At 43.6% G+C, this 25,864-nt stretch overlaps 1 protein-coding gene across 1 annotated transcript in view; it reads left to right on the forward strand.

The window, feature by feature from the left end:
• The window catches only part of SMAD9 (SMAD family member 9), a 37,659-nt gene that overhangs the window by 9,365 nt on the left and 2,430 nt on the right, over window positions 1-25,864 (forward strand). The window contains exons 2-6 of the mRNA XM_074931829.1: window positions 5,231-5,854; window positions 12,354-12,611; window positions 15,412-15,549; window positions 17,306-17,527; window positions 21,977-22,233. Coding sequence (XP_074787930.1) covers window positions 5,443-5,854; window positions 12,354-12,611; window positions 15,412-15,549; window positions 17,306-17,527; window positions 21,977-22,233 — 1,287 coding nt within the window. The 5' untranslated portion in view covers window positions 5,231-5,442. The remainder of the gene's footprint in view (window positions 1-5,230; window positions 5,855-12,353; window positions 12,612-15,411; window positions 15,550-17,305; window positions 17,528-21,976; window positions 22,234-25,864) is intronic.

Raw genomic sequence — 25,864 nt, forward strand, 5'->3', positions numbered from 1 at the left:
GTGCATGTTCACAGCATTCTTTACGTTGTTTGACTGAAATAATTTTCTCCTTTCCAACTCTGTTGTGATTTAGTCACCCAGCGGCAGACTTCCAGCTATAATTGTCTTACTACTCCATTTTCCAGCTGCATGCATCTCCAAGAACTGCACAGCTTATGTCTAGACGACCCTCTGAGAAATCTCCCTCTGTGGCCTTACTTAGCAGTTGCAGTGACAGCAAGACTGATGATGTCAGCCATTTTCGAGACTGATAGCCACTCCTCTCACAGCTCAGTTAGCCAAGGCAGGCACGCCGAGGGAGGCAGCATCTTGGAGGTTTATTCTGAGATGAGATACACACACACATCTGCATACACCTGTGCTTACACACATATGCACACATACACTTTTGAGGGACGATGGACACTGTGCTTTTACCCAGTTGTGTTTTAAGCCTGTTTTCACTAGCATCCATCCAGTCTTCCTTTTTGACTTCTGCATAAACCTTAGAGTGAATTGTAACTAGGACTGGTACAATTTCACTGCCATGCCGATGGGAACTGAATTAGAGGGAACTTCATCGGCCTGTTGGCCTGCACAGACATTCTGCTGATGGATGATGCAAGTCTTCCCTGACACAGTGGATCCTTTGTACATCAAATGAAATCTAAATTTCCCAAAATCTTTCCATAGTGGAGGCATCTGCATGCTGCCACATGAGACACAAAGGAGGGCATGTTTAATTTCCATGAGCTTTGGAAACCCTCTTACTGACTTCAGCAGGACCTGGCCCCAGTTAGGAAACAGTAAGCCCACAGCAATGGTGTTCCATCTGCTTTTCTCTGCTCTTGGTGTGTCAGGCTCTTTAGCAGCACGATGGAAATTACTGAAGTGAAGTTCCTGGAGGAACATATTTCTCCTGTTGACATGAGGACCTGCAGGCTAATTCTACACTGAAGGGTGAAATATGGACTTAGGAGTAGGAGAAGGTATCCTAGTCCCTTTCACTTTGTGTCCATGTTGCTGGGACAGCCTGGCAGTCATTCAGACTTGAGGTGAGACTAATCTCACTCAGCATGAGCTGTATGCAGTGCTTGATTTTGCTATTTTTTTTCTAGTTGTTTACTTTGAGATGGAATGGTCCATGCCATGTACACACCTGTTTTTCTCAAGTAGGTATTTAGGGACTTGTATGTGACTAGGTCAGATATGAGTGTCAACAATTTGGACGTGTTTGTGTGGCCAAGTGAATTCTGCTGACAGGCTGCTTGCATACTAATAAATTAAACATGCCTACTACTGTTCTTGGTCTTGAGGCCAGCTAGGATGGAGAGGCTCACTTCCATACAATGGGTGTCTTGCACTCCAAAACAAGGTGGCTCTATGCAGACTTCTTATTAGAAGTTACCCCATGTCCCTGCTAACTCCTGAACTAAACACAAAAGTTATTTGGGAGAGTGCTACTGGCACAGACCAAAGCCATTCCAGATACTGTGGTAATAATTTATGCTGTAGAAAATCAAGTTTCCATACCCAGAGCTGTTCCCCAGCAGTAGTGTAGCCATAGCTAAGGCAGACACCCTATGTTTAGGGAGAATGGGCTGAAGCATTTCCAGTCTCACCTTCCCCTGCAGACCACAGAAACGAAAGGGTGGGTTCATGCTCACATGCCATACCTCTTCTGCCTCTTCCCTAAAGCAAACTTCAGGCTAAACTCGATGATGGAATAAAGATTTACAGCATGGAAGATTGACTGTGTTTGGTGTTGACCAGTTACTTACCTGACAGATAAACAAAGCTTTCCTTATAGTTCCAGAGGAGGCAATCATGTTAGGGATGTACCCTGAATGATGCCTGACTTACACTCACGATAGCACATCATACTGTCACTGAGGGAGACAGAGGTGACCAGACCAGAACTTCCATCATGGTATGGCACAGGGCTTGATACGTGTGCTGTGGATATGGATCAAAACTCTAGCACTTCCTTCCCCGCTACTACTCTAAAGTGAGGAGCGTCGAGAAACATGATGGATCATCAGCACAGAAAATACATCAAACATGGTTTTGAAATGTTTCAATGTTGTAAGTTTCCAGTTGGGTAGGCAAGCTGCCTGTTACAAAAGGCATACAGCTTAAGCAACTGCTGTCCTGAAAGATTGTTAACTTGTGAATCGACATCTCTATCATTACAGCCGTGGAGGAGAACGGCTGCCTAGGTATTTCATAATGGAGTATCTTAGCCTAGCAACAGAGGGCTTATTCTGCTGAATAGTGTGCAGTATTATGTAATTTAATAACATTAAACTAGGATGTTTTGATAATATTATTTGAAAGCTGCTTAGTTTATTTAATACCATTTGTATTTTGTATATTAGTTGAATTTGGGGAAAAAAATATTTTAGAAGAAACTGGGGGGAACGTGGTAGGAAATTGTGCAATGTACTTATCTGAGACTACATCACATGGTCTGCAAAGCACGGCTTTTGCTTTTATACACATAGTCTTGGCGACTCTCCCACTAGCAACAATAGTGCTCAGACTCATACTGATGTCACTGTTGAGTTATTTAATTTGACTGAACGAGATTAATGTGTTTATTTAAAACCTTGGTCTAAATGGAAAAGAAAATCTCAGGACAATACTTTTATGTGAACATGTATGTTTTCGTATCTGATGCTTGTAATGTTGCATTAACTTATCAGGAGCAGTTGTTTACACATGCTAACACCCGGGAGACCCCCTCAGATAAGAAGTGTGAGCCATTTTCCCTCTCAGCCTGGAGTAGAGACGTTTACACCACTACTGGTCCTGTGGGCTTTCATCCCAGGCTCTCCTTGCTTCCTGTTGCTGCTTTCAGGGCTGATCCACAGAGATCCTGACATTGTTTCATTTTGTCCTGTGAGGATGGGGTTTGGTGCCACCAGACAACGACGGCAGCACCATGGCAGATCCTCCACAGGTTCTCACTGGGACAGCAAGGGACAGACACTTCCACTGCATGGGATGCCTAGATGGGGCTGGTGCTGGGCTCTGTAGTCTGAGCCTGGTCGCACGAAGGCTGGAGATTGTCTGCCTAAATTTTATCCACATTATGTTTTACAAGCAGCTTGAGGGTTTTTTCCTGTGATAAATCATTCTGAACTTACTTCATTCTCACACATACCCTCTAAGTGTTTGGAATAGACTTCAGTTTTGACTAAGAGGCATTCATAACTATCCAGTTAAGTGTTCAAGGTCATTCAATTTTTACTAATACAGAGTGGGGAAAAAATCTGGAATCTGAAGTTTCTCTTCGCAGGTTGGGACAAGCTTGAGCAGCTCTGTGAAATCAATCACTGATTGTCGAATGGTGCAAGTGAGGAGATTTTTGCCGTGCTCTTGTCAAGACCCTCTCTTGACAGTTGAGGACAATTGGACATACACATAGGTTGATAATGTACAAATTGCATAAGCCAGAGCTCAGTGCTGTGATGGGTGCCTGAAGCAAGGTGTGCCTGCTCTTCCTTCCCGTTTTGTAGTGCCTCCATACATATTTTCATGCAGCCTCCTGTTCACTGGTGCTTGGAATATGAATCTCTTGCGGTAACAGGAGCTGCTGCTGGGGCTTGTGACATGCCAAAGTGTCATTTTTATGCTTTCTCTTCTGTGATACCAAGTGCTTCCATCTCCCTGGCTTTGTGGAATGTGTTTTGGGAATTTGAGCCCCTGCCCTCATCATTGCTGCTCTCATGGAAGAAGGGAAAAAGTGCCTTATGTTTACATGTATCTGCACTTCTCAGGGTGCTGGGCATCTTAAAGGATAACGCCGTGGGGCAGAGGAATAGGCATGAGAACAAAACAGAAGGGCTAGGAGGAAAACAGCTCTAAGTGGTCACTGGTCCTCAGAAAACATTGCATGTTGTCTAGGTGGCTCTGATGCCGTGGACCATGTGTGCTTACCCTGTTGCATGCTCCAGAGCTGTGTGGTGCTGAGGGTATCAGACTACGCCAAGGAACCAGTCTTTTGGATTGGCCTCCTGTCTCAATATGTTGTGCCTGTGCCTGCACTCAGTGTCCCCAGGTGCCCTTTGAACTCTTACAAGAGCTGTGCATTTAAGGAAACTGCAGAATAATATGGTCTGTGAAGCCTTGCTGCTCCCAACACCAGGCAACATCTGTCTCAGTGGCAACATATAAGTGATGCTGAGGACTACGTCCAGGCTTTTACTGGTGGAGGGCAAGAAAGACCCAAGTCCTCCAACAAGGGTGGAGTAGGGCAGTCATCAAGCTGCTTCTCTGGAGGCATCCATTTAAAAGCTGCCCCCACCTTCTGCTTTATGTGCCATCTGTATAGTTCAGACTTTTGGGCTTGGTATGTACTTGGGGTCCATGAAGTATAGTTAAAACAATAAAGAGCTTGACACACAAGGATATTTTTCCTCAGGGTTCCAGTCAGTGGAAATATGTCATTTTTAGCTAAAATTAGACTGGCTCCAGCTACATTAAAAAATAAAAAAATAAAAAAGAAAACCCCACAAGAACTAAACTCTTTCTGTTGGACTTTGTCAGATGTAGCAGCTCCTAGCAGAAGTAACGCAGGATCCATCCGGCACGAACCGTGTCCAAAAGTGTGATTTTCATCCAAAAAACTGATTTTTATAGAGAGCAAAACAGACTGGCTAGGCAAACAAGGTATTTCTCTTGCATGTCAGAAAATGTAAATAAGCTTAGAGAACAGTGATATATCTTTCAGAGTCATTAACGGAAGTCTGGGAGTAGCTGAATTCTAAATTAATTTTGCAGTTAGTACTGTACAACTCTTGACAGTAGAATGAGATTGGGGTGGCAGAGAGGGAGTTGAAATCAGAGAAATATTCTACTCATTACTTCCATAAAATTTGATATTATGGATTTAATTTCATAGAAGATGCTTGAGCTAAACCTACAGCTATCACCACAAAAAAAAAAGGGTACATTTTCCTTTGTAGTAAATATAATCCCAACCCTGCAACAGTTTGCCTAGTTCATTAAATTCTAAACCGAAATTGAAGTGACTAGACACTTAATGCTTTCTGAGGTCCAACTCTAAAATGAATGTGAAGGGTAGTGGGGAGAAGAGGCTTGGACCCAAAATAAACAGCAGAAACCAAACAGAAAACCATTGAAAATTAAATGCACATTTTTAATAATTTCTCTTTGAAAAGATTTTATTGAAGGAACAATGAAAGGAGTGTGTGAAGCCTAACTAAGTTTTGTGTTGTTATTCCAGGCTTCATCAGCAGTTTCTTGATGTTTGGAAAGTCCTGAGGCCCACCCTGTTGGACTACTTGTAACCAGTGCCTAAGACTACAAAAACAAATGTGTGGAAGAACCTTTCGTTGAAGGAAGCATCCATCTCAATATTGAAACACCGTGCAAGCCTTGCAAGGCAGGAGAGCAATTTGTGCTTCTGTTGACGTTTGTGTGTAACCTCTGCTTCTTATGCACTCCAGCACCCCTATCAGTTCCTTGTTCTCCTTCACCAGTCCTGCAGTGAAAAGGCTGCTGGGCTGGAAACAAGGAGATGAAGAGGAAAAGTGGGCAGAAAAAGCCGTTGATTCCTTGGTGAAGAAGTTAAAGAAGAAAAAAGGTGCCATGGAAGAACTGGAAAGGGCTCTGAGCTGTCCGGGTCAGCCCAGTAAATGTGTCACGATCCCACGATCCTTGGATGGGCGGCTGCAGGTGTCTCACCGCAAGGGGCTTCCCCATGTCATATACTGCAGAGTGTGGCGCTGGCCTGATTTACAATCTCACCATGAGTTGAAACCACTGGAATGTTGTGAGTTCCCGTTTGGCTCAAAACAGAAAGAAGTGTGCATTAACCCCTACCATTACCGGCGGGTGGAGACCCCAGGTAATTATATCATCTGCAAATGATTCACATCTCTATTAGCTCTTGCACTGGCAGGTCTAGTCTTGGTGTGTCCTACCGAGTTGTGCTCTGAAATCTGAGAAGTCAGATTTTGTTTTGATAGAAGGATCCTGGGTCTTCCCCTACCCGGTGGCATCACAGCTCCATTAGTCAGCAGTAAGAGGGGGATCAGGAGCGCCCGACCCATGGGGTCTGCTCCCATCGGACCCCCCAGGGCACCTGGATCTTGGCCAGGGTGCTGATAGTGAGCCTCGCCCCATGGGCATGGGTGCTGGCTGCCCTCTGAACCGCCCCCCTGCAAACTGCTGTCCGTTTACGTGAAGTCTAAGCACCGCTGTAGACTTACCACCCTGGCTAGATTTATGTCTTATCTGAAAACCAACAATTGACTCATTGATCCACAGGAAAAATGTATCACTAGCTCTCTCTCTGCAGATTAGAGTTGCAGTAAGACAGCTTATTTTGCTGCGGATATGAAGCCAGGTCAGTTGATTCTACCTAAAATGCGTGGTGGCCTGCCTTCAGTGGAATTTACTTACCTAAATAAATAATGTGAAATAAACCCCCCAAATTCCCATAAAACTCCAAATTTTTTCCAGTGTTGTACCCCTTTAGACTGGATTTAATCAGAACTGAAAATTTATGACCTCACTGAAGGGTCGTTTAATTGGGCTTTGTGTCAGTGAAACAGCTGTTAAAAAGTTATATACTGTTCAGTGCTGATTTCTTGATTTCTGTAGGGATCTTAGAAAGCAGGGCTGGCAGAGATCTTGAGCAGTCATCCTGTTCTATTCTGCCCCTACTCCCAAACCAGACCACATTACCAGGTACATTCCTGACAGGTCTGTTTCTAAAAAGCTCTAAAAATCTCATGTGGTACAGCCTCCACAGCCTCCCCAGGCAAGTGAATCTATTGTTTTGCTATCCTTACAGTTCAACATGATTTTTAATGTCTAACCTAGATCTCTCTTGCTGCCAAAAATCACAGTAATTTGATTTACTAATGGATATGGTTGGTAAGTATATACTTATTATTCCGTGATTAGTCTTTGTCTGACATGAACTTTACTCTGAGGTGACATTAGGATCAGATAAGTGAACTGTGGGATGTTTCTTTTCACACAGATGAAATAAGGGAAGGATGTTTGTTAACTGTTGTTAAACAGGAGCTGCTCACTTTTCTGATCATCCTTCCACTGCAGCAGAGCTGTCATTCTGAAGTTGTATCTCAACTGCTGTAAACATTGTCACAATTAAAATTTTACAGCTGCAGGGGGTGGCACTTGTTGTCAACAGTTTTCATTGGAAAGAGGTGATCTCCTGCCTCGCTAAAATAAACTCTTCAAGAATCTAAGAAAATATGTTCATAAAATATCCCATTTTGTGTATCTTTCTTTTTGACGGCTTCAGTCTTTAGTGTCTTCTCATTTCTTCTGGTGTAACTCTGGTGTAGTTAATGGAGGCTTCTCAGTGCGGTAGCCGATAACATCACACAGTGCTGGTTTTGACCCTGATCTGTTCAGTGCCAGCTAACAAACACTAGTACTGGGGTAATCCAGCAGCTGCTAAGTGGCTGCCAAAGCTTGTTGTTCTGACCCTGAAACTTAGAAGGTTTCAGCTGTGAACATGGCTCTACCATTCGTCTCTGCAGCAGACTGACTACATCTCTACTAGTAAGTGAGACAGGGCCACGGTGCAGGTCTGAGTATTGCTGAATTGGTAGCGTGCTCCTGGGCACAGCTTTGACCCACACGGACTTGCATGGACCAGCATTTCTCAGGGTTTAGGGACTAGCCCACAGCCTTGGGGCACTTTGGATGTGACCACCTTGTTTTTGAGGTCAAAGAGTGCAGCTGTGAGGATGGAAACTGTACTGTGCCAGTTCTCCACAGGACCCAGGAATTGTTCTCGGGCTGTTGCATTCTCTCCTGCCACTGTTCTTATGGGGACAGCTTAGAAGCTGAAGCTCACAAGTGAGTCTCCTCCCTGCTAAAGATGAGGTGTAGCAAGAAGTATAACCTATTCCAGTGCGCTGGGGCAGCAGCAGGAGAGATAACTTACACCACTGCAAGTGGCAGTAATGCAGCTCCGGGCCAGAGGCAGACAGAAAGCGGTGCTGCGAGGAGGTGGTGGTGAGGCAAGAGAAGAAGGTGGTAGCAGTGAGATCACCACAGAATGATGTAGATGCCAGTCTGTTTAAACAGTCCTCTTTTAACTACAGGAAATCTCCTGCATCTTGGCTGTTGGTGATCTTTGGCTTATGGGAGATTCTCTGAGTCTCATCCTCTGGAGCTAAAGAATGCACCCATGAAATTAGTCAGTGGTGCATTTTTTTATAATCCCATAGCCAGTATTTTCATACAAATGTCCATCTTTTTGGGGCTCACTTGCCATCACTGCAGTCTCTCTTGCTGAGTCAACCACTCTGCAACCAGATCAGTTAACTTTTATTTGGAATGAATGAGTTGGGTCAAAGATAGGAGAGCTTCTTTCTTTAGTGGCCTGGCAGATCATAGACTTCTATTACTAGAGAGCAGCTTTAAGCTCTGGTCTGAGATTCACTGCTTCAGGCTGCCCAGCCACATCCTAGTCTATGCTGACCCAACACTGCACAGATTATGCATAGCTTTTAGTGCTGCTGTCAGTGTCCCCAGCAGATTTCACCTCAGGTCTGCTGAGCAGCAGGTGCCATTTAAAAAGAAGCAAATATTTCCCCTATTTGTGCAAAATTATACTGCAGAGAGGGGTTAGGCCACCTAGCCTAAGGAAGATAGGTATGGTGGTTAGGCTCTGCTGATCCCTTCACTGTTTTGTCTTGAAGGGCTGGTCAGAAGTCTTAATGGTTTGTTGTCAAGAGAAGCTGCAGTTTCAGAAAAATACAGAAGCTGCCTAAACATGTTCCCTGTTATTTTTATATGAGATCATTCATGTGTAGATATTGCAAATTCTAGTGTGCACCATTGATGTAGACAGCAGGAGCCTAAATGAACTTTTGACTTAGACTAACTGATTGATTTCGTCAAGCCCGAGTGGGACTAAAATGCAAAATTGCTTCCCAGTTGGCAGACCACCTGATGATCTCACTGTTGGCCGTGTGCTTGGTGTTTGTGAATGGTCATGGATACAGGGAACAGATGGATCTTACTGGAGGGGAGGTCTGCAAAGGTAATAAAGTCTACAAAGACGGGCTGTTATGTGAGAAATTGTAGTGTGGATGTTGTACCTGGAACTAAACTGTGAGGCAGATAGTTTACTTTCTAGCACCTGAAGTCACAGGCTCTGGGCACAGACAGGCTTCCAGCAAGAACTTTTGCAGGTAAAAGGAATAGGAGGAAGCCTAGTGCAGAAAGAGCAGTGGCAGGATTTGGGATATGACTATATTTGTCTTCAGTTGCACAAAAATCATCAACACTTGGGCAAGCACAGAAGGAAGGATCTACCCCTGGCTCGGTGGAGAATTGTAAGTAGAAAAATAGAAAGCAGAAGAATAGTAGAAGAATAGAAAGTAGAATAATAGCAAGTAGAAGAAAAGGACCCCATTGAGTACAGACAACGCAGGTAGATCATGAGGACAGACAGGTCCCAATGCACTCAGTCACTCAGTTTTGTGCCTCTGATCATACTTCCTTCAGAGTGGTTGAGCCCTGGAGAGTGACATCTGTTACCAAAAGAACAAGGCCCTCTGGGGAATTTTTAGCCACAAACAAGAAAATATCTGAATTCCTCACCACCACAGAGGCTTTAGCCTCTAGGCAGCTACAGAGCAGTCAGTGGAAAGATTGAGTGAGGTGGCAAAAACTGTACAGCAGAGCAGAAATTAAGAGTACCCTGGTCAGAGCTGGGAAGGAGTCCAAGGCTTGAAAATTCCGCTTGCTGACTCACTCAGGGCGAGTCAAAGGCTTTCCCTGGCAAGTGCTGTTCATACATCCAGATTCTCAGCTTTCCTTTAGAGAAAGAGTTGTACTGAGTTTTGACAGGGCTGAAGAAAGCCGCTTCCTTAGTGGTGGTACCCGCAGCGAGGTGCCAAGCTCCCAACACTGCCTGGCATTGCTGTAGCACAGCTGTCCCTTGCTCAGCACCTATGCTGGGTGGAATGGGATCACCACTTCCCCATTTTCTAAGGCTGCTGGTCAGAACTGGCTGAGCAACAGCAGACCTGGCAAGCATCATACCGGTTTCATGGAGCAGCAGAGGCAAACTCCAGAAGCAGCTACCCAGAGCATGGGATGTGAGGGATCCAGCTCACTAAAACCACATCTGCAATGGTGGTAGTAGTCTTGTCCCAGTATAGAGCAGATGAGCTGAGCAATAAAAGAGTCTTTTTCTCTCCACTGGCTGTGAAGAAATCTGTGGGGGGCTGGGCAATGCATTTCAGATGCGAATACCTATATTGCCTGTATGAGTTCTACCTGGAGAGCCTAGGAAATCCAAAAAGCCAAAGAAGCAGTAAAGAAGCAGATTACCTTTTTCTACCAAAGAATTTAAGAGGGTGGCAACAAAATCTTCATCTCACAGGTAGAAGCATATCAGAAGCGGAAGGAAAGAAGGTAGTCTCCAAAGTACCATCCTTGTGCTGGCCAGAAAATAATTAGAAATGATTACAAGTGCATTGGGCCAGAGAAGAGTCTCTTAACAGGTGTCCCAGTGCCTGTTTCCAGGCAGGCAAGAAGATGTCATCAGTCTGATCTTTTAGATCTCTTTAGGGCTTGGTTCTTCAGTTCATGGGTGACTGGCAAATTCCCAAATGGTATACGCCAGTGGGTGGGCAAGAGCATGGTTTAGCCCTGTCCCAGCTGCAGCTTGCTTGATGTAGAAGCAAGAAGCTGTAAACCTGCCATTGGTACCAGGCACTGGTCCCCCTCCTCCTCCTGCTTAAACTGCCCCAGCTCTGAGCAGTCTATGTGCACTAAGAGTGCACTCCAAGGGTGTTCCTACAGCCTCTTCTCATGCACATGTTTTGCATTATCTATATATTATTTACTTTATAGCAATTATTCTACTCTTTCATTATGCTGGATAAATGAGAGTTAGCTGTAATTAAAAGCTGTTAGGTAACCTACCTAAAAAGAATTGGCCTTACCTAGACAGAGCTTTTGGGCCCAAACAATATGTTAAAACATGTTCAAACCATATATTCCTGTCAGTATTTATAAGCAAAAGCACACATTGCTATTTGTTTCCATAAGCTAGTAAGGATAGACTGAAAGATTACATGCCACTGGGTTTTAGGCCAGCGGAACTGTGGACACTAGGTCAATCAATACAAGCCTGCTGAATTGTTCCCAGTGCTGGGACAATTTATCCTTGTCACAAAAACTCGAATTGCCTCCTTATCTTCTCTGGTGGCTTTTAGATCTGCACAATAGCAACTGGGGATTCATTCTCCCTACCTGTGTTTAAGGCCTTAACTAAGATAATTAGGCACTATGTGAGCTAGTAACTAATAGAGATATTTTGGATCACCCATTGTAGGTGCTGTTCCCCCCCCAAAGACCATGGAGGACCCAGTTAAAGCCTCAAGTTGAACTCCCATATGCAGAACTATTTAGCAAGCCTCTTTGTGTTCCAGCCTAAGGGCTGCATCTTCATAGGTAACTCACTAGTCAGGTTTTTTGAAGTGATCCTGATATGTCAGAATCCAAAATAATTTGGGTCAACTTTAGGTTTCTCAATTCAGCAATGCTGTTAACAGCACTGACAGTATGAGATGTAAGTGAAGACAGTTTGTGAAGAGAAGTGATATCTTCTATTAGATCAGTTTTTACATAGGTGAATTTGGATTTGAGTTTTCTGACCTGCGTTTTTCATGTCTTAACTACCAACCATTGACATTTGCCTCCTCATGCTAGATCTTTTCTAACTATAGTGCAAGAGCTAAATTAATATTGGTCCAGTATTTGAATTGCCATTTACAATTCCTTTTAAAGATCCCACTGTCTGTCTGGCAGCATTTTCAAGTACCTGAAAACCTTTTAAATTGGGTGTCTAGATTCAGGTCTGTGCTTCCTTTTGACCATCTGGAAAACACTGATAGTAAAATATGCAGTGCATTGTGGAGCACTATCAATTATTATTAAGCTTGTCTGTGGTTTTGGCAAATCCTGTTGTTAATATTTAGCAAACTCCTGACATGCTCAGTCTTTCGGGAAGGAAGGAATAGGTAATTTTGAGATGGAGAAATGTGCCACTTGCATTTCTGTAAGAGTCTGTGCATGTGAATCTTAAGCTACTTTGTTCAAGTCAGGAATGAGTCCATCTTTTGCATATGGAATTGCTGCAACTGGCTTCAAATCTGGGAAAAAAAGGTCCAAGAATCAGCTTTTGATTCTTCGTTTTGGACGGGCTTGTTGCCCTTCAATGACTTGTGTATAGACAGCAGTATTTGGGCAGCGTGGAATATGCCTTTTTAAACTTACAAAGAGATATAATTTCAGGAGTGCAGTTTTTACCAGATATTTTCTGTTCTTGTTTTTATTTTCAGTCCTACCTCCTGTACTCGTTCCAAGACACAGTGAGTTTAACCCTCACCTCAGCCTCCTTGCCAAGTTTCGAAACACTTCTCTGCACAGTGAGCCACTGATGCCGCACAATGCCACCTATCCCGATTCTTTCCAGCATCCTCCATGCACCCCTTTTCCATCATCACCCAGCCACATGTTCTCCCAGTCACCTAACAGCATCAGCTACCCCAACTCACCAGGAAGCTCTTCTGGACCAGGAAGTCCTTATCAGCTCACGGGTAAGAATGAACTTTCCTGACTGAGGCAGTCATGGTTCTTGCCAGGGCCTGGGGTCAGGTGCCAGTTCCATGTGCTCCCCCCAGGCTGTAGCTACAGATTGAACTGTTGGATAGGATGGATTTGGAACATGATTTCTTGTGACTGCGTCCTATTGTCTTCCAGTCCTTGAGACAGATGCTCAAGGGACTAAGAGTTACAGTCATCCCACTCCTGGAAGTACCTGGATGAGATTTCATGGTTACTGTAAGGGGAAAGTTGAGGACAGGAGCAGGTGTGCCAGGCCACCTTCTGCCTAAAGCTTCCCATCCAAGTTTCTGATACAATGCATGGAGAAGAGCACTTGCAACACCTAAGTTAAGCACCTCTAATAGGGATGGTCAGGGTACAGACTTTTAGAATCTCCATCAAGAGGGACAGGATAAAATGGGAAAACTGGTATACAGAAATATTTTTTAATGTATGGTGATCCCACTGACGGTATAACTTCAGGAAAGTAAGGTGTTTAACGATCTGGCCCAACACTTGGTGAAGCCACCAGGAAAATTCCTAGGATTTTGGAATGTGTTTCATCAGCTCCACAGTTCTGAGGTTGACAGGGTTATGTCACTCAAATTGGTTGCGTTTTGAACTCCTTACTTAGTACTGCTCTAATTACCTGTGAATTTAACTATGCTTTTGCTGTTAAATATACCAAGAAGGCATCATGCAACACAGCTGAGAGCTAGTTTTAATGTCAAAACATGGTTCAGATTCACTTCTGCACTTTGTTGTAACTCAGATAGATTCAATGATCTCAGCTTTTTCACAAAGACGAATTCAGGTCAGAATCTTGTAGCTTAATGTTTTAATGTCTCAACTACAAAGCATTTAAATTAATGTCCTTAATGATGTGCGTGTTGATTTTAAGTGCAAGAAAGGTGTTTATTTTTACAAGGTATTTGTAGTTTTGAACTTCCTTTTAAGCTGGACACTTTCAATACAGTGTGATGTTTTCCCTTCCCTCTCTATTCATTGAATGGACCTTCATTCGATCTATACTTCAGATTAAATCACATTTAGCAACATTGAACCATTTCAGCAAGTAGTAGGACTTGTTTGTCTTCTCCCATCTTTTTCTTTCACCTCTGTGTAACCAAGCTGGATTCAGTTGAGCTGGTCCTGACAGGTAAATCAGGTCCATTGCAACTACATAATGACTCTGTCTTATGCATTTAACTGAACTTGGGACCTTGCAAAGCTACTTAAAAATGGAAGTGGCTCAACCTGAACTTCAGTGTATCACAGCACACACCACGCTGATAAGCATATTTTTCCTGTGTAACAATCAGGGATGGAAGACTATCTAAAGCAAACTGGAGTTACATCAAGAACCTTGAATGGGATTGGTGTGGCCAAATCTCATGCAATTGTCTGTACTCTCTCTGTAATCAGTGGAGAAAACCAGGCACTCTCAGAACAAGATTCATTGCATCTTAAGGTGTATGTCTAAAGTAGCTGAGATGCACCATGTCTGCAGGTGCCTATTTTTCTTTAGTGGCTATAAGGATACCTTATGGTGACTAGCTTGGATGTAGACATCAAAAATATCTGTATAACCACATTATATTATTTTCTGTGACTTGTATTCTCTTCCACTCTTTCTTAATTGTGTCTGACTGTTCCTGCCTGTTGCATTTTCTTTGGGAGGGTTATGTCATCTATATTTTAGAAGTATGATATAGTGTATGAAATTTCTAAATTCTGATCAATCCTAAAATAAAATAAAATAAAATAAAATAAAATAAAATTCCTTACTTGGGAGATTCAATGACTTTCTTATGAGACAGTCCACATTTATCCACTTTGAGTGAAGTTGCTCTCTTTTGAGGGCCAGCCAACAGATCCCAAACAAAAGAGGAAATTTCAACATGGAATCAAATTAAGCCCTGGTCTTCTTAGAGGCCCTTAGTCCTGCAAGCTTGTATATGGCTGTAATTTACACATAAGCCCACTGAGTTTCTGTTTAAATGAATGAAACTACATGCTTTTAGTGCTTATGTAGTGATTTTTGACATTTTCAAATACAAAAGTGAAGTCCCTTTTTCTCTGGCTTTCTAAAGCTTCCTGTCTTTCTTGAGAATCCCCACTATAGAGTCACCTTCTGTTTTCTAGCGTACTGTACCATAAATTAAATCAGGAGCTGGGTAGGTTGTGAGTTGATAGTTTTTCTCCATATTTTTTGTCACATCCATTGCTGTTTGATGTGAGACTGAACAAACCAGAAGAGGGACAGCCTTCCCTTGTAGGACAGAGGTACAAAGGACAAATCTGGAGGGAGTTTTGCCAACTCTGATTTTAGAGTGTAAAGGCTTTCCATAGGCTTTTTTTATAGACTGTGAAGAAAAAGAGCTCAGGATCAGTTAAAGTTAGCTTCTGTTCTTAAATCATCCTCTTCAAGTTTTAAATTTGCAAGAGAACTCTGGAACTGAGGATCAAACTGCATTACTTTCTTAGGGTAACAACTGGTGTTAACAGAGAGCTTGACTGGACACCGCTCTAGGCTTGAGGCCCAGTTGTGACTGTTCTTCTTTCTTTCAAGTGCAGCCCTTCCTTCCTGTCCTTTCTGAACATGTAATGGTCTTAATCTGGAGACTGAAGGGCAGTCAGGTTCAGATTTGTGCTCTGTTTCCAGCCCTTCTCTAGCTAAACAGTGATGAAGTTAAGTACTCACCAGGAAAAGCCAGAAAGAAATTACCCATGTATTGATTTAGGTGTTTTTTCTTTCTTTTCTTTCTTTCTTTCTTTCCTTCTTTCTAATAGTGGAAACTCCACCCCCACCTTACCATGCAAGGGAACCTCCAGGAACCCACAACGGGAGGTCAATGGATGCAATAGCTGAAAGTCAACTAGTGCTGTCTTTGCCCAATGGAGGTAAATCTGCCGATGGAGAAGCTGAAAGTAAATAACCATTTGTACTATTCTTCAAAGAAAAACTGTTAAGCAAAATTTGTTATTTGAACAAAAAGGCTTAGTAATCTGTAATAATAGGTTTCAGAGTTTTGCAGTAAGGCTGTGTCCCAGACCCATCCATTAGTTAGCAGAAAGGGTTGATTTAAGAATTTAGTGAATTATGTGTGAAGTTGCAGAGTTTAGACCTTATTTGCATGCATGGACTATTACAGTTAGAAGGCTGTTAATGAAAGCAAACGCTGTTATCTATGTTGTAAAGACAAAGATATCAAATCAAGGATGGTGAGGCAACATAACATACAAGAGCACTATCAATATCAGAACTGATTTCTTTATCACCTTCAGTTCTGGGTTTCAAGTACTTTAAAGCCTTGTGGTTAGGACCTTTCTTACTGACATCTTTGTATTAATGTTACATTACTGGCTGGCTAGAAAAGAAAGGACATGTTCTGGTGAAATACAAGGAGATTTTTACAGAAGGCCAAACTCTTTGTCCTCATACAAGAATGCTTTAGTGGGAGAGTGCATGGGTAGGAGTAGGAGGGTCTGGGATCTTCCTCGCCCCCCTCAAAGCACCTTTATGACCTCTCCAGCATGGTCTCTACTACCTCCAGACTAGTAAAGGCAGGTGATGCCTCCACCATTCAAAACCCATTGCTGCAGAGCAGCAAGGGGAAATGGAGTTCTTCTGGGTTTTCCTTTGGTTTCCTGCTACTTACTGCTAAGGAAAAAATCACCATTTTTCTTTTAGTCTAGCATATTGTAGTCCTAAACAAATTCCTTTATGGCATGAGGACTGAACACTGTGCACATACATGCACATTAAAAAATATTAACAGCCTTCCGAAACAGTGAGGAACATGTCTGTATCACAGAACTGGAGCAGGAGGATGAGAGTTATAGTGCTGATTACAGATGGGTACACAGAATGGCCAGATAACTAGTTATCAGACACCAATACTTTGTTGAGATACTTTAATCCCTTTACCATAGTTTACCATCCTTGATCACTGCCCTAGTGAATATTAGTTGGAAGTTTATTAGATGTTATTCACAGAGGTGCTGTGGGGGCAGGGGGCTCACATGCCTGTGGTGGGCAGGCAGGATAAGGTTTCCCACTAATTCCTGTAGGACAAATGAGGATCAGACATTCTGTTACATTTTTGAGTCTTTCTTTGCCTCTGAGTTAGAAAACCTGGGCAGGGGTAAATCCAAAAGAAATGACCTTCTGACATTTCTGTTTACAGTCCCACATGGAAGTGGAAAGCCTCAGAGCATGCAAAAAATTGGGGGGAGTGATTGATTACTTCTGAACTTCAGAGTTTGGTATTAGGCTGAAGGCTTGGCTCAGTTTTGACTCGCTTTGAGCCCATCTGTCATCCCTAGTGGCTGCTGGTGTGCAGAGCAGATGTATCCCTTACTATTTTCAGTGTAAAGATTTGGGCCCCAGTTCAGCATGGAATGTCAGCATGTGCTTAATTTAATGCAGTGGAGTTAACACTTTTAAGAACAAGTGGGACTCCTCAGAGGCTTAGAGTTAGGCTGGTGTACCAGCCCTCTGTGTGTTTGGGGCTTCAGTCATAAAATTAAGAAGAAACAGAAGCTGCTGTTGAGATAAAGCATGACCTAAGTGACTGTTTAGATGAAGAGCTGGGGTGGGAGGGAGAGAGAAAAGAAAACAGAGAATGGTTGTTTAAAAAATATTCCTGAGACCTGAGCAGCTGATTAATTTTATTTCCTACAGATTTTCGGCCTGTTTGCTATGAGGAACCCCAACATTGGTGCTCAGTTGCCTACTATGAACTCAACAACCGGGTAGGGGAGACTTTCCAGGCTTCCTCTCGAAGTATCCTTATAGATGGATTTACAGATCCCTCAAATAACAAAAACAGGTTCTGCCTGGGACTGCTCTCAAATGTAAACCGCAACTCTACTATAGAAAACACCAGGAGACACATAGGAAAAGGTAAGAGGAAATCCCTTCTCCTCAGGAATATTCAGAGCTTGAAAGAACTGTGCATTGCATTAACAAACCTAGCTGATTTGTCAGATGTGCTTGTCTTAAAACCAAAGCTCTCAGATTACTTCTGAAATAGAAAAGCGGCTGATTCTTTTCTGACTGGATAATGATCAGCAGAGTAGCTCCTTACAAAAGCTATTTACTTGGCCAGCAAAGAGAAAAATGTTGTTTATAGCTGTGTGTTCTAATTTAGCAGTATGTATTTTCATTTTATTTATTAGAGCTTCTGGCAACTGGGAATATTGCCATTGAAATGCCACTAAAAGGATAATTGCTGGTGCCTCAGGGCTGGTTCTCCTCCCACCAAATAACAAAGGGAGATAGATGAAACACTTAGTAGTTGAGTTACTTAGCTGAAGAACTCTACCAGAGTTGCCTCTGTAGCTTTTTCCCCCCTACCAGTCTCATTCCCTGCCTTGTCAACTTCTCACCAATGAAACGAAGTCCTGGATTCTCCCTCCAGCAGTTCTCCTTGTATTCTCCACTTTCGGTGTACGTATACCCTGTGCATGCAGGATCATATGCTACTGGTGACAAGTACGAGGAGACCATACCTGGACATGCGTGGCTGCACACACTCCATCCCAGCTCACCAGGGCTGCATAGGGCCTGATATTCTTAGAACTTACTGTTGTTTGTGGTGGTGAGTCAGAAGCCCTGTACCGGCCACTTCTCTGTGCGGATGGAGCTTTGCCTGTTCTGGTATATCCAGTCTAGACTCATTATCTTGCCAAGCTAGCCTCTCACCGGTAGCTGCCTGGGAATGGATTTCCCACTGGACTAATTAACTCTAATTGTTCTACTCCTATTATCTTGTCAACCTCACCTCATTTCCCAGGCCTAGAGCAGTATTTTAATTGGCTGTTGATAGTCTAGTGTTGAATGACTGAATATGAGGAAGCTCTGAGACAAATGTGACATAGTTTTTACAAACAACAGTGAACCTTAAGGCTAGTGCAGGAGAACCTGAAGGCTAGTGCAGGAAATGTTCTACTTAGCTCTTGCACTTTCTTCTGTAAGGGAAAGCACTTGTGTTGCAGATGCACTGTGGGAAGTCAACGTGATGCTGTCATGACAAGTGTCTGTCATAGTAGTTTGTTGTGAGGGGTAGAAATGAGTTGTACATCCAGTTCTAACTTACTCAGAAAATAAAGCAAAGCTTCTCTATCAACATAAGCTGTCAAAAAAGGGGTGTAGATCAAAGTTGAGCCCAGCCCTAAAAGAAGAATGACAAAAGATCCCAGTCAAAGCTGTCGTTTGAGGATGTTACATCCTGTGACTTTCTGCCCAAAAAGAGGAAGAGGCAGAACAGAAAGAAAACGAGGTAAATGCTAATGGTCCTCATGCATTCAAATCTGAAGATCTGTCTTCATTGATTAAAAGTCCTTTAAAGTCTTACACTAGGAATCTGCCCAAGGGAAGGGAGCAGGTTGCCCAGAGAGGAGCTTAGTATATCAGAGATCCTTAATTTTACTGCTTACTGCTCTTCCCTGGTTATGCAAATCTTAAAAAAAACATGTTCAAGTGGAGTAGAGGTGGCACCAGTACAGGCCTGCAGAAGAGCACAGAGCAGCTCCAAAAGCTGTAGTTCAAAGGCTGCTGGACAGATGAAAGCTACTGAAATGGATACAATTGTCACATGTTAACAGGGGAGAAAAAAGAGTGAGTAAACAAGATTAGCTCAGTAGGATAAGGATATGTGATTGAATTGTCATCTAGTGTATCAGCGTGAAACGGTTTCCTGGAAATACCACATCAAAGCTAAAAACAATACAGAACACAATGCGACATCTACTAGCAATTGGACCTGTTTCAGCAGTCAGACTTCAAGGACAAAAAGGGGACTTCTGATTGGAGTGTCAAAAAGATGTGGATGCTTGGAGACTGCTGAATTTCCAGTTTCTGCAGAGAGCAGTGAAATCCCACTAAAACATATGGACCCTTGATTTGGTCTTCTGCAAATATGTATTCAGTTGCTTGGCTTCCTTGAGGGTGCTTGTCTCTGGTGATCGAATATCAGAAGATTGAAAATGACTGACATTTCATTACTGCTGTATTTACTGTTTTTAAAAAGTTCACAAGGAAAAAGCAAATTGTAGCCTTTGCTTTCAGAAGTGACTTTGGGAGTTTTGTTGTTATAGCACAAGTTTGGGCAATGCCTTTGAAAGCATTAATTTTTTTCAGAGGTTGGGTTACTCAATATACTCTGAAAATACACCTTTAAAATTTTTCACCATAGCAACCCAAAAGCGTGGTCACCCAAAACCAGTAGCCATGCCTGAAGATTTGAAATGTAGAAAACATTTATGTCCTTATTCTTGTCTCCCTACCCTGTGTTCTCACTCTATTTCAGAAAGTCATAGGGACTCCATCAAGGTCACCTAGGACCTTCGTGTTTTCAGTCTTTCCCTTTTATCCATCTTCCACAGAAGGGAAAAGAGACACAGGTCAAGTAATAGTAGTCACAGTGTGCAACACCCCATAATGTCTGGTGCAGTTGGACTGGAGCTGACAACTGATCTAATGGAGCTGTCATCTCACCCATGTTCCCAGTGCAGTGCTAGTGTGTGCTCTGAGCCACACCCCTCGCTGCTCACATCTAATTTGAGATCTCGTGGGTGCATAGAAGTAAAAGTCAAGTGATGGCTTGAAGACAGACTTTAAGGTTCCCGTCTGAGTCATCCTGGAAGTCTATGGGAGAGCGTATTTTTCCCAGATTCCTTTCCCACTCAACCTGCTTTTCCCTGAGCCTTTCCCACTTCTGTTTATAGGCTGTTTTTGTCCTAAGGATGTGCTGCTGCCCCTTGCTGCCATGACCACAGAATGATGAACAGAGTGGGAATATGTAACCAGTCTTTTTTGTATGAAAGACAGCAGGAATAAAACTAATTACAACTGAATTATTAAAGCATAGTTATCACTGGCTTTGCAGACACTCCACTGAGACTCTGTGAACATGTGCATTTGTATGTAAGGGTTTGAATGCCATACCTGGGAATAGAGAGGAGAATTTTATTTTTATTTAGTGGTGGTTTTTATGAGAACAAAGAACTGAGTTCCTCCACCTCTCTTGGCCATGGGAGGGGTTCATTTCACCTAATCTAGCCATGGGAAGGGTGAATGTCTGGCATCTTCACAGGATGACTTGGCCCCCTTCAGGGTGTGGTTTCATACTCACGTTTAAGTAGTGCGGATCCCCATTGCCATGCTTGCACTGATGAAGATCTCGCTGCAAATAAATATTTTGCTTTGTTTTGTTTCTTCTTGAATTTATTAGCTGGTTCAGTTCCCCAGTCTGGATAGCGCTGCCCAATCCCAGCCATTGCTGCCAGCATGAAAGCAGGTGGGGTAAGAAGCAGCAGGGGCAGGGAACAAGAGAGCCTTTTCAGCACCTGCACAGACTTCTGTCAGTTTAAGCTGGCTGTGAGCCTGCACTCTGTTGCGGATGGAGGGAATCATCTGGTCAGTGCCTCTCATCATCTGTCAACTAGAGAAGGCACCTACACAATTAGCTTACACAAGATCCCTAACTTTAAGGTTGCTGAATTGGGCCAAGATAAATTCTCCCACCCATTAGGTATATTTTCATGCAAGCAGATGTCCTGAGAGGACCAGAGTCTTTGAATGGATAGAAATGCTTTCATCTTCATTTCCCCAAGGCATAGTAAAAATTGGAGAGTTAGTATTGGTTAAGTCACTTGGACACTGAAAAGTCCAGAAGGATATCAGTCATTTTCTTGCTAAAGGTCACTTTGAACAGGATCTGATGAGTAAGTCATGTCATGTAAATGCAAATACATGGTTCTGACATGGTGGATAAAGCAAAATACTGAAATGCTATTTTAAGTACACACCATGCTGTGTTTGAACTGCACGAGATAGGATCGTGTAGTAAAAAAATAGCATGCAGTGAAGTGAGTCTTGGTCAGCATGCATGTGCTCAACAGTGAAAATACATTTAGATGTGTAATGCATAACAGATTTGTCAGTTCTTTGGCAGTTTTGATCCATGTTTTATATATGGTTGACATGTTTGGTATTTATCTGTGTGTATATGTACATGTATGTGTGTCTTGACATAAATTACTATGCTGCTGGGTTAAAGAAGTAAACCAACTTTCACTAAGAAACAAAGAAAAACATCACATGCCAAGCCTTTTTCCTTCTAGACCAGTACCTCAAAATAGTGTTTATGACAATTTCCTCTTAAAGTTGGGGGGTCCATTTTACAGATATGCACACAGTTTACTGTCTTTTAAAAGGCAACTTATAGGCACTGAGTGCCTGGAATGATCCTGGGTTTGTATGCCCACAACAGTAAAATAGTTGAAGAATTACTGGTATAAAGTGTGTTGTGAACTGTGGAGAAATAATACACATTTTTTCTTTTTTGAGGTGTTCATCTTTACTACGTTGGTGGGGAAGTTTATGCTGAATGTGTCAGTGACAGCAGTATTTTCGTGCAAAGCCGCAACTGTAACTACCAGCATGGTTTCCACCCAGCCACTGTCTGCAAGATCCCCAGTGGCTGCAGCCTCAAGATCTTCAACAACCAGCTCTTCGCCCAGCTGCTTGCCCAGTCAGTCAATCATGGTTTTGAAGTGGTGTATGAGCTGACCAAGATGTGTACTATTCGAATGAGCTTTGTTAAAGTAAGGATTCTTGGTTTTCTCTTGAATTTGTGAAAAGGCAAATCCCATCCCTTGCTAGCTTCAGTACAAAACTAGACCCCATCAAATCCTTCCCAAGTGGTGATGTAGACACCCAACTTGCAAATAGCGGTTCAGACTACCTGTTTTCCAGTATTGACTTAAACTTCTAGGTTCTTAAAATCCATAGCTTTTGTGGTCAACCTGGAAATTTCTTAGATTCCAAAATTTAGGTATTCCGTAAGTTTTTTATGGAAAATAAGCAGAGATTGCATGGAGATGTTCCCCCACTGATTGCATGAAGAGCTCTGTTTAAAGGGGCTTAGCAACTTGTCAATTTTGTAGCACACATCTTAAGCAGTTGTGATCTCTCCTATTGTTAATAGTTTGCAATAGAGCTTGGCAGAGCCATAGATCTGAGAAGAATATCCTTATGTCTCTAGACTAATTTACAGTCTCACCATTGCTATAGACTGGTATATATGGTCTCAGTCAAGAAACAGTGTCCTCCTTCAGCCCCCACTGAGCTTGCCGGAAACTGTTGTTGTTTGCCACCTGTCTGATCCCTGGTAAGAGATTGTCTTAACTTCTGATGACATTCACTCTGGCCAGCCATACGACCAGAAGGGCTTCTTGCAAGCAGAATACAAAACCGGAAAGAACATCTGTCCTTCCCCCTGTTATGTGGAAGAGACAAGAGGCCACGAAAGACATTATTGTTTCCATATCTTCAGTATCTGAACTTTGCAGTCTGACTGCTCTGTGTGAGAAATATTAGTCTTTGTGTGAGTTTCTTAAATCTTCTGAATGGCCTTCTCACCAGAATGAGATCTCTTGACTCTTTTTAGCACTTAGGATTTACTTAGGTGCCTACTGTAGCATCTAAACCTCAGAGAATGGTATTTCAAGACTGTTTACAGATGTGATAGAATGACTTCCTATAGTGCTGCTGGTTAGAGCTGACAGCAATGTGTTCAGCCTGCAAACTAGAAAAGTTGCACCATTAGAAGCCAGTTAGTCCTGCTAGGTACCATAAGAAGTGGCTTGAGTATGTCCCTTTGTCTTGCAAATTTGGTTCTATTACAAATGACTGAATCAAGTTGATTGAATTCCCATCTAAGATACTACAAAACTGCTTGAGGCTTGAGCCCAGTTCCCATATGTTCTGCAAAGCAGATGAGTTGAACCCCACACAGCTTTCTGGTCTGACTGTTTACAGCCATCCTTGGGGATCCCTCTCCTTAGCTCTCTGAGAGTGTTAAGAGTGCCCAGTAACTTCTCCCAGGAGTCCAAGCCAAAATCTCCCTGCCTGTGACCACACTGTTGCTTTGTTCTTGGGAAGGAACTGACATCTTGTTCACACGCAAGCATTAGGGGGAAAAAAAGAAAGCAAGAAACCCAACAAACAGCATTTTCTTTAATGAAGACGTGTATGGGCATGTTGTTTGTAAAGGCAGTGTAGCCAGTTACGCAATATTTTCATTATCTCAGCAACTCAGGGGCAGTCTCTTTGATGTGTTATCTGCCTCCATGCCCAGCAAGGCAGCAGAAATGGTGGTGCTGATGCACTAAATAATGCTGTTGCCATATTATCACCTTGCTTTATTGAAACAATAGCAGCCATTATCATGCCTCAGGCACCAGAAGACCAGTGCAAGGAGTTATTTTGAACCCTTTCCCATGACCTTTGGAAAACGGCTATGCAAATTTCATTTAGATTCTTCCTTCCTGGCCTGTAAAAACCCTTTCTTGTACTGGAGTCTTCTCAAATTATTTCTCGTACAAGGTGTGATCCCTGGTGTGTTCAGTCTGAGGACAGGAATGCCCCTGGGTCTTGCGTATGCAGCGCACAGAAGAGCATGCTGTTTGTCAGAGCCACACATCAAGAGTCCCCAGGTGCAGGGCAGTCCTGTGGATTCTCCCCTGATTTGTGTCCAGATCCTGCTGGTCACCTACAGCCCACAGGGCAAGGAGAGCCAAAGGGCTGGAAACCCCACCAGTGCTGGAGCTGGGAGGCAGGGATGGGAAGGGACCAAGACAAGAGAAACTTGCCAGGACTGTATCATCTTCTAGAGGCAGGAGATGGGACAGAGGGAGGTGAAGGTCCTGCCCCGTCTGATACCCTTCGTGTGCCCGTGGAGCAGCTGTGAGGAGCTCAAACCTTGGGCAAATGTGAGTGTATCAACTGAGAGCAGACAGCAGTTTCTGTCCAGTGAGCACTGCTGATAACCGAAGCAGGATGGCTGTTGTCTCCTCTCCACAGATGAGGCAGCTGTAGCATAAAGTGGGGAGATGGAGAGTTTCTCCAAGCTGAGGTCTGAACCCAGCACCCTTCCTCCCAAATTTCCCCAGGTCTTAGGGCTACGGCAATGACCCAGCAGACTTGGCCGTGCTCCACTGCACGAGGCAACTCAGCGTTCTGGGACGTGGCTGGACTGCTGGACTGCAAAAAGCTGCTGCCCACAGGAGGTGGGAAAGGCTGGCAGGTGCAGCAGGACCCCTCAGCTGATCTCCCCAGTGCTGGAAGGTTTATTTCTGGTATCCCTGTGGGTGTATCGGTGTCCTCTTCCCAACATCTGCGCAAAACAGCACCACAGCTTTGCAAGTTGTTCTCATTCCCTCCTTAAGAGAGCTCCACTCCGGGTTCACTTCGGCCCCGGGGATGAAGGAGGCTGCCCGCGGCCCGGGAGTGATGTGCGGGAGGCACCGGGGGTCCTGCCCTCCTGGCGTTCCCCCTGCTGGGAGCTCCAGGAGGCAGCGAGACAGCAGCGCTGAGTGTCTGGGAGCTGCCAGCAGAGGGAGATGCCTGCCACCGCCAGGCTCCTCCAAATCGGGCAGCTTGTGCTTGCACCCCGTCATTCCCATTCCTCCGGATTTTCCGTCCTGCCAGTCAGCAGAGGTGCACCGACGACTCCGACCCTTGCCCTTCTGGCCGTGCATCTTCACTGCAGCCGAGTACTTAAGGCTGAGAAGTCTGACTGCGTTGATATAGAGTGGCATTTTATGTTTCCAGAACGCTGATCTGAGCTGCCTGTGCACACAGGCCTTTTCTAGCCTGATAAATGCTCTCTGCAGGTCAGAAAAATGCTGCCTGTTTAAAAGTACTCCTTGGGCTTTGGTGGGTCTGTATCTTAATCTTCTGCTTTCTTCCCCCTTCATTAAGTAGAAATTAATTTTATCCAGACCATTTAATTATATCATCAAGTTTTGGTGTTGATCCTAGTTTTGCAGCTGCTCATCTAGAGAAATGGGTTCTAGCAGCCTCAGTTGTCCACGTTGTTCAGCACTCTACAATTCAGGTACCTTTGGCAGGCATCAATCTTAATATACTTCCATGTTCTTTTTTATGACAAGAATGTCAACCCGCATGACTAGCATAAAGATAGGTAAGGCTCAGCTTCTCTGACCAGTGGCTCACAAATGAAAAGCTACATCCTGCAGTGGGACCAGGTTTTGCACATTGCCCTGTGGAAATCTGAGTTCAGTTCTGGCAGCAAGACAGCCGGTGAGCTTTGAGACTTTGGGCTGTGACTTGGATGACTTGTGTTGCTGTGAAATCAGGCTTCCTGCTTAACAGTCAGACACTCTGCCCACTTGGTTCTCTTTTCCTCCTGCCAGCACCACATCCCATCGT

Source organism: Athene noctua, chromosome 1, assembly GCF_965140245.1.
Source record: "Athene noctua chromosome 1, bAthNoc1.hap1.1, whole genome shotgun sequence".
Classification (NCBI taxonomy): Eukaryota; Metazoa; Chordata; class Aves; order Strigiformes; family Strigidae; genus Athene; species Athene noctua.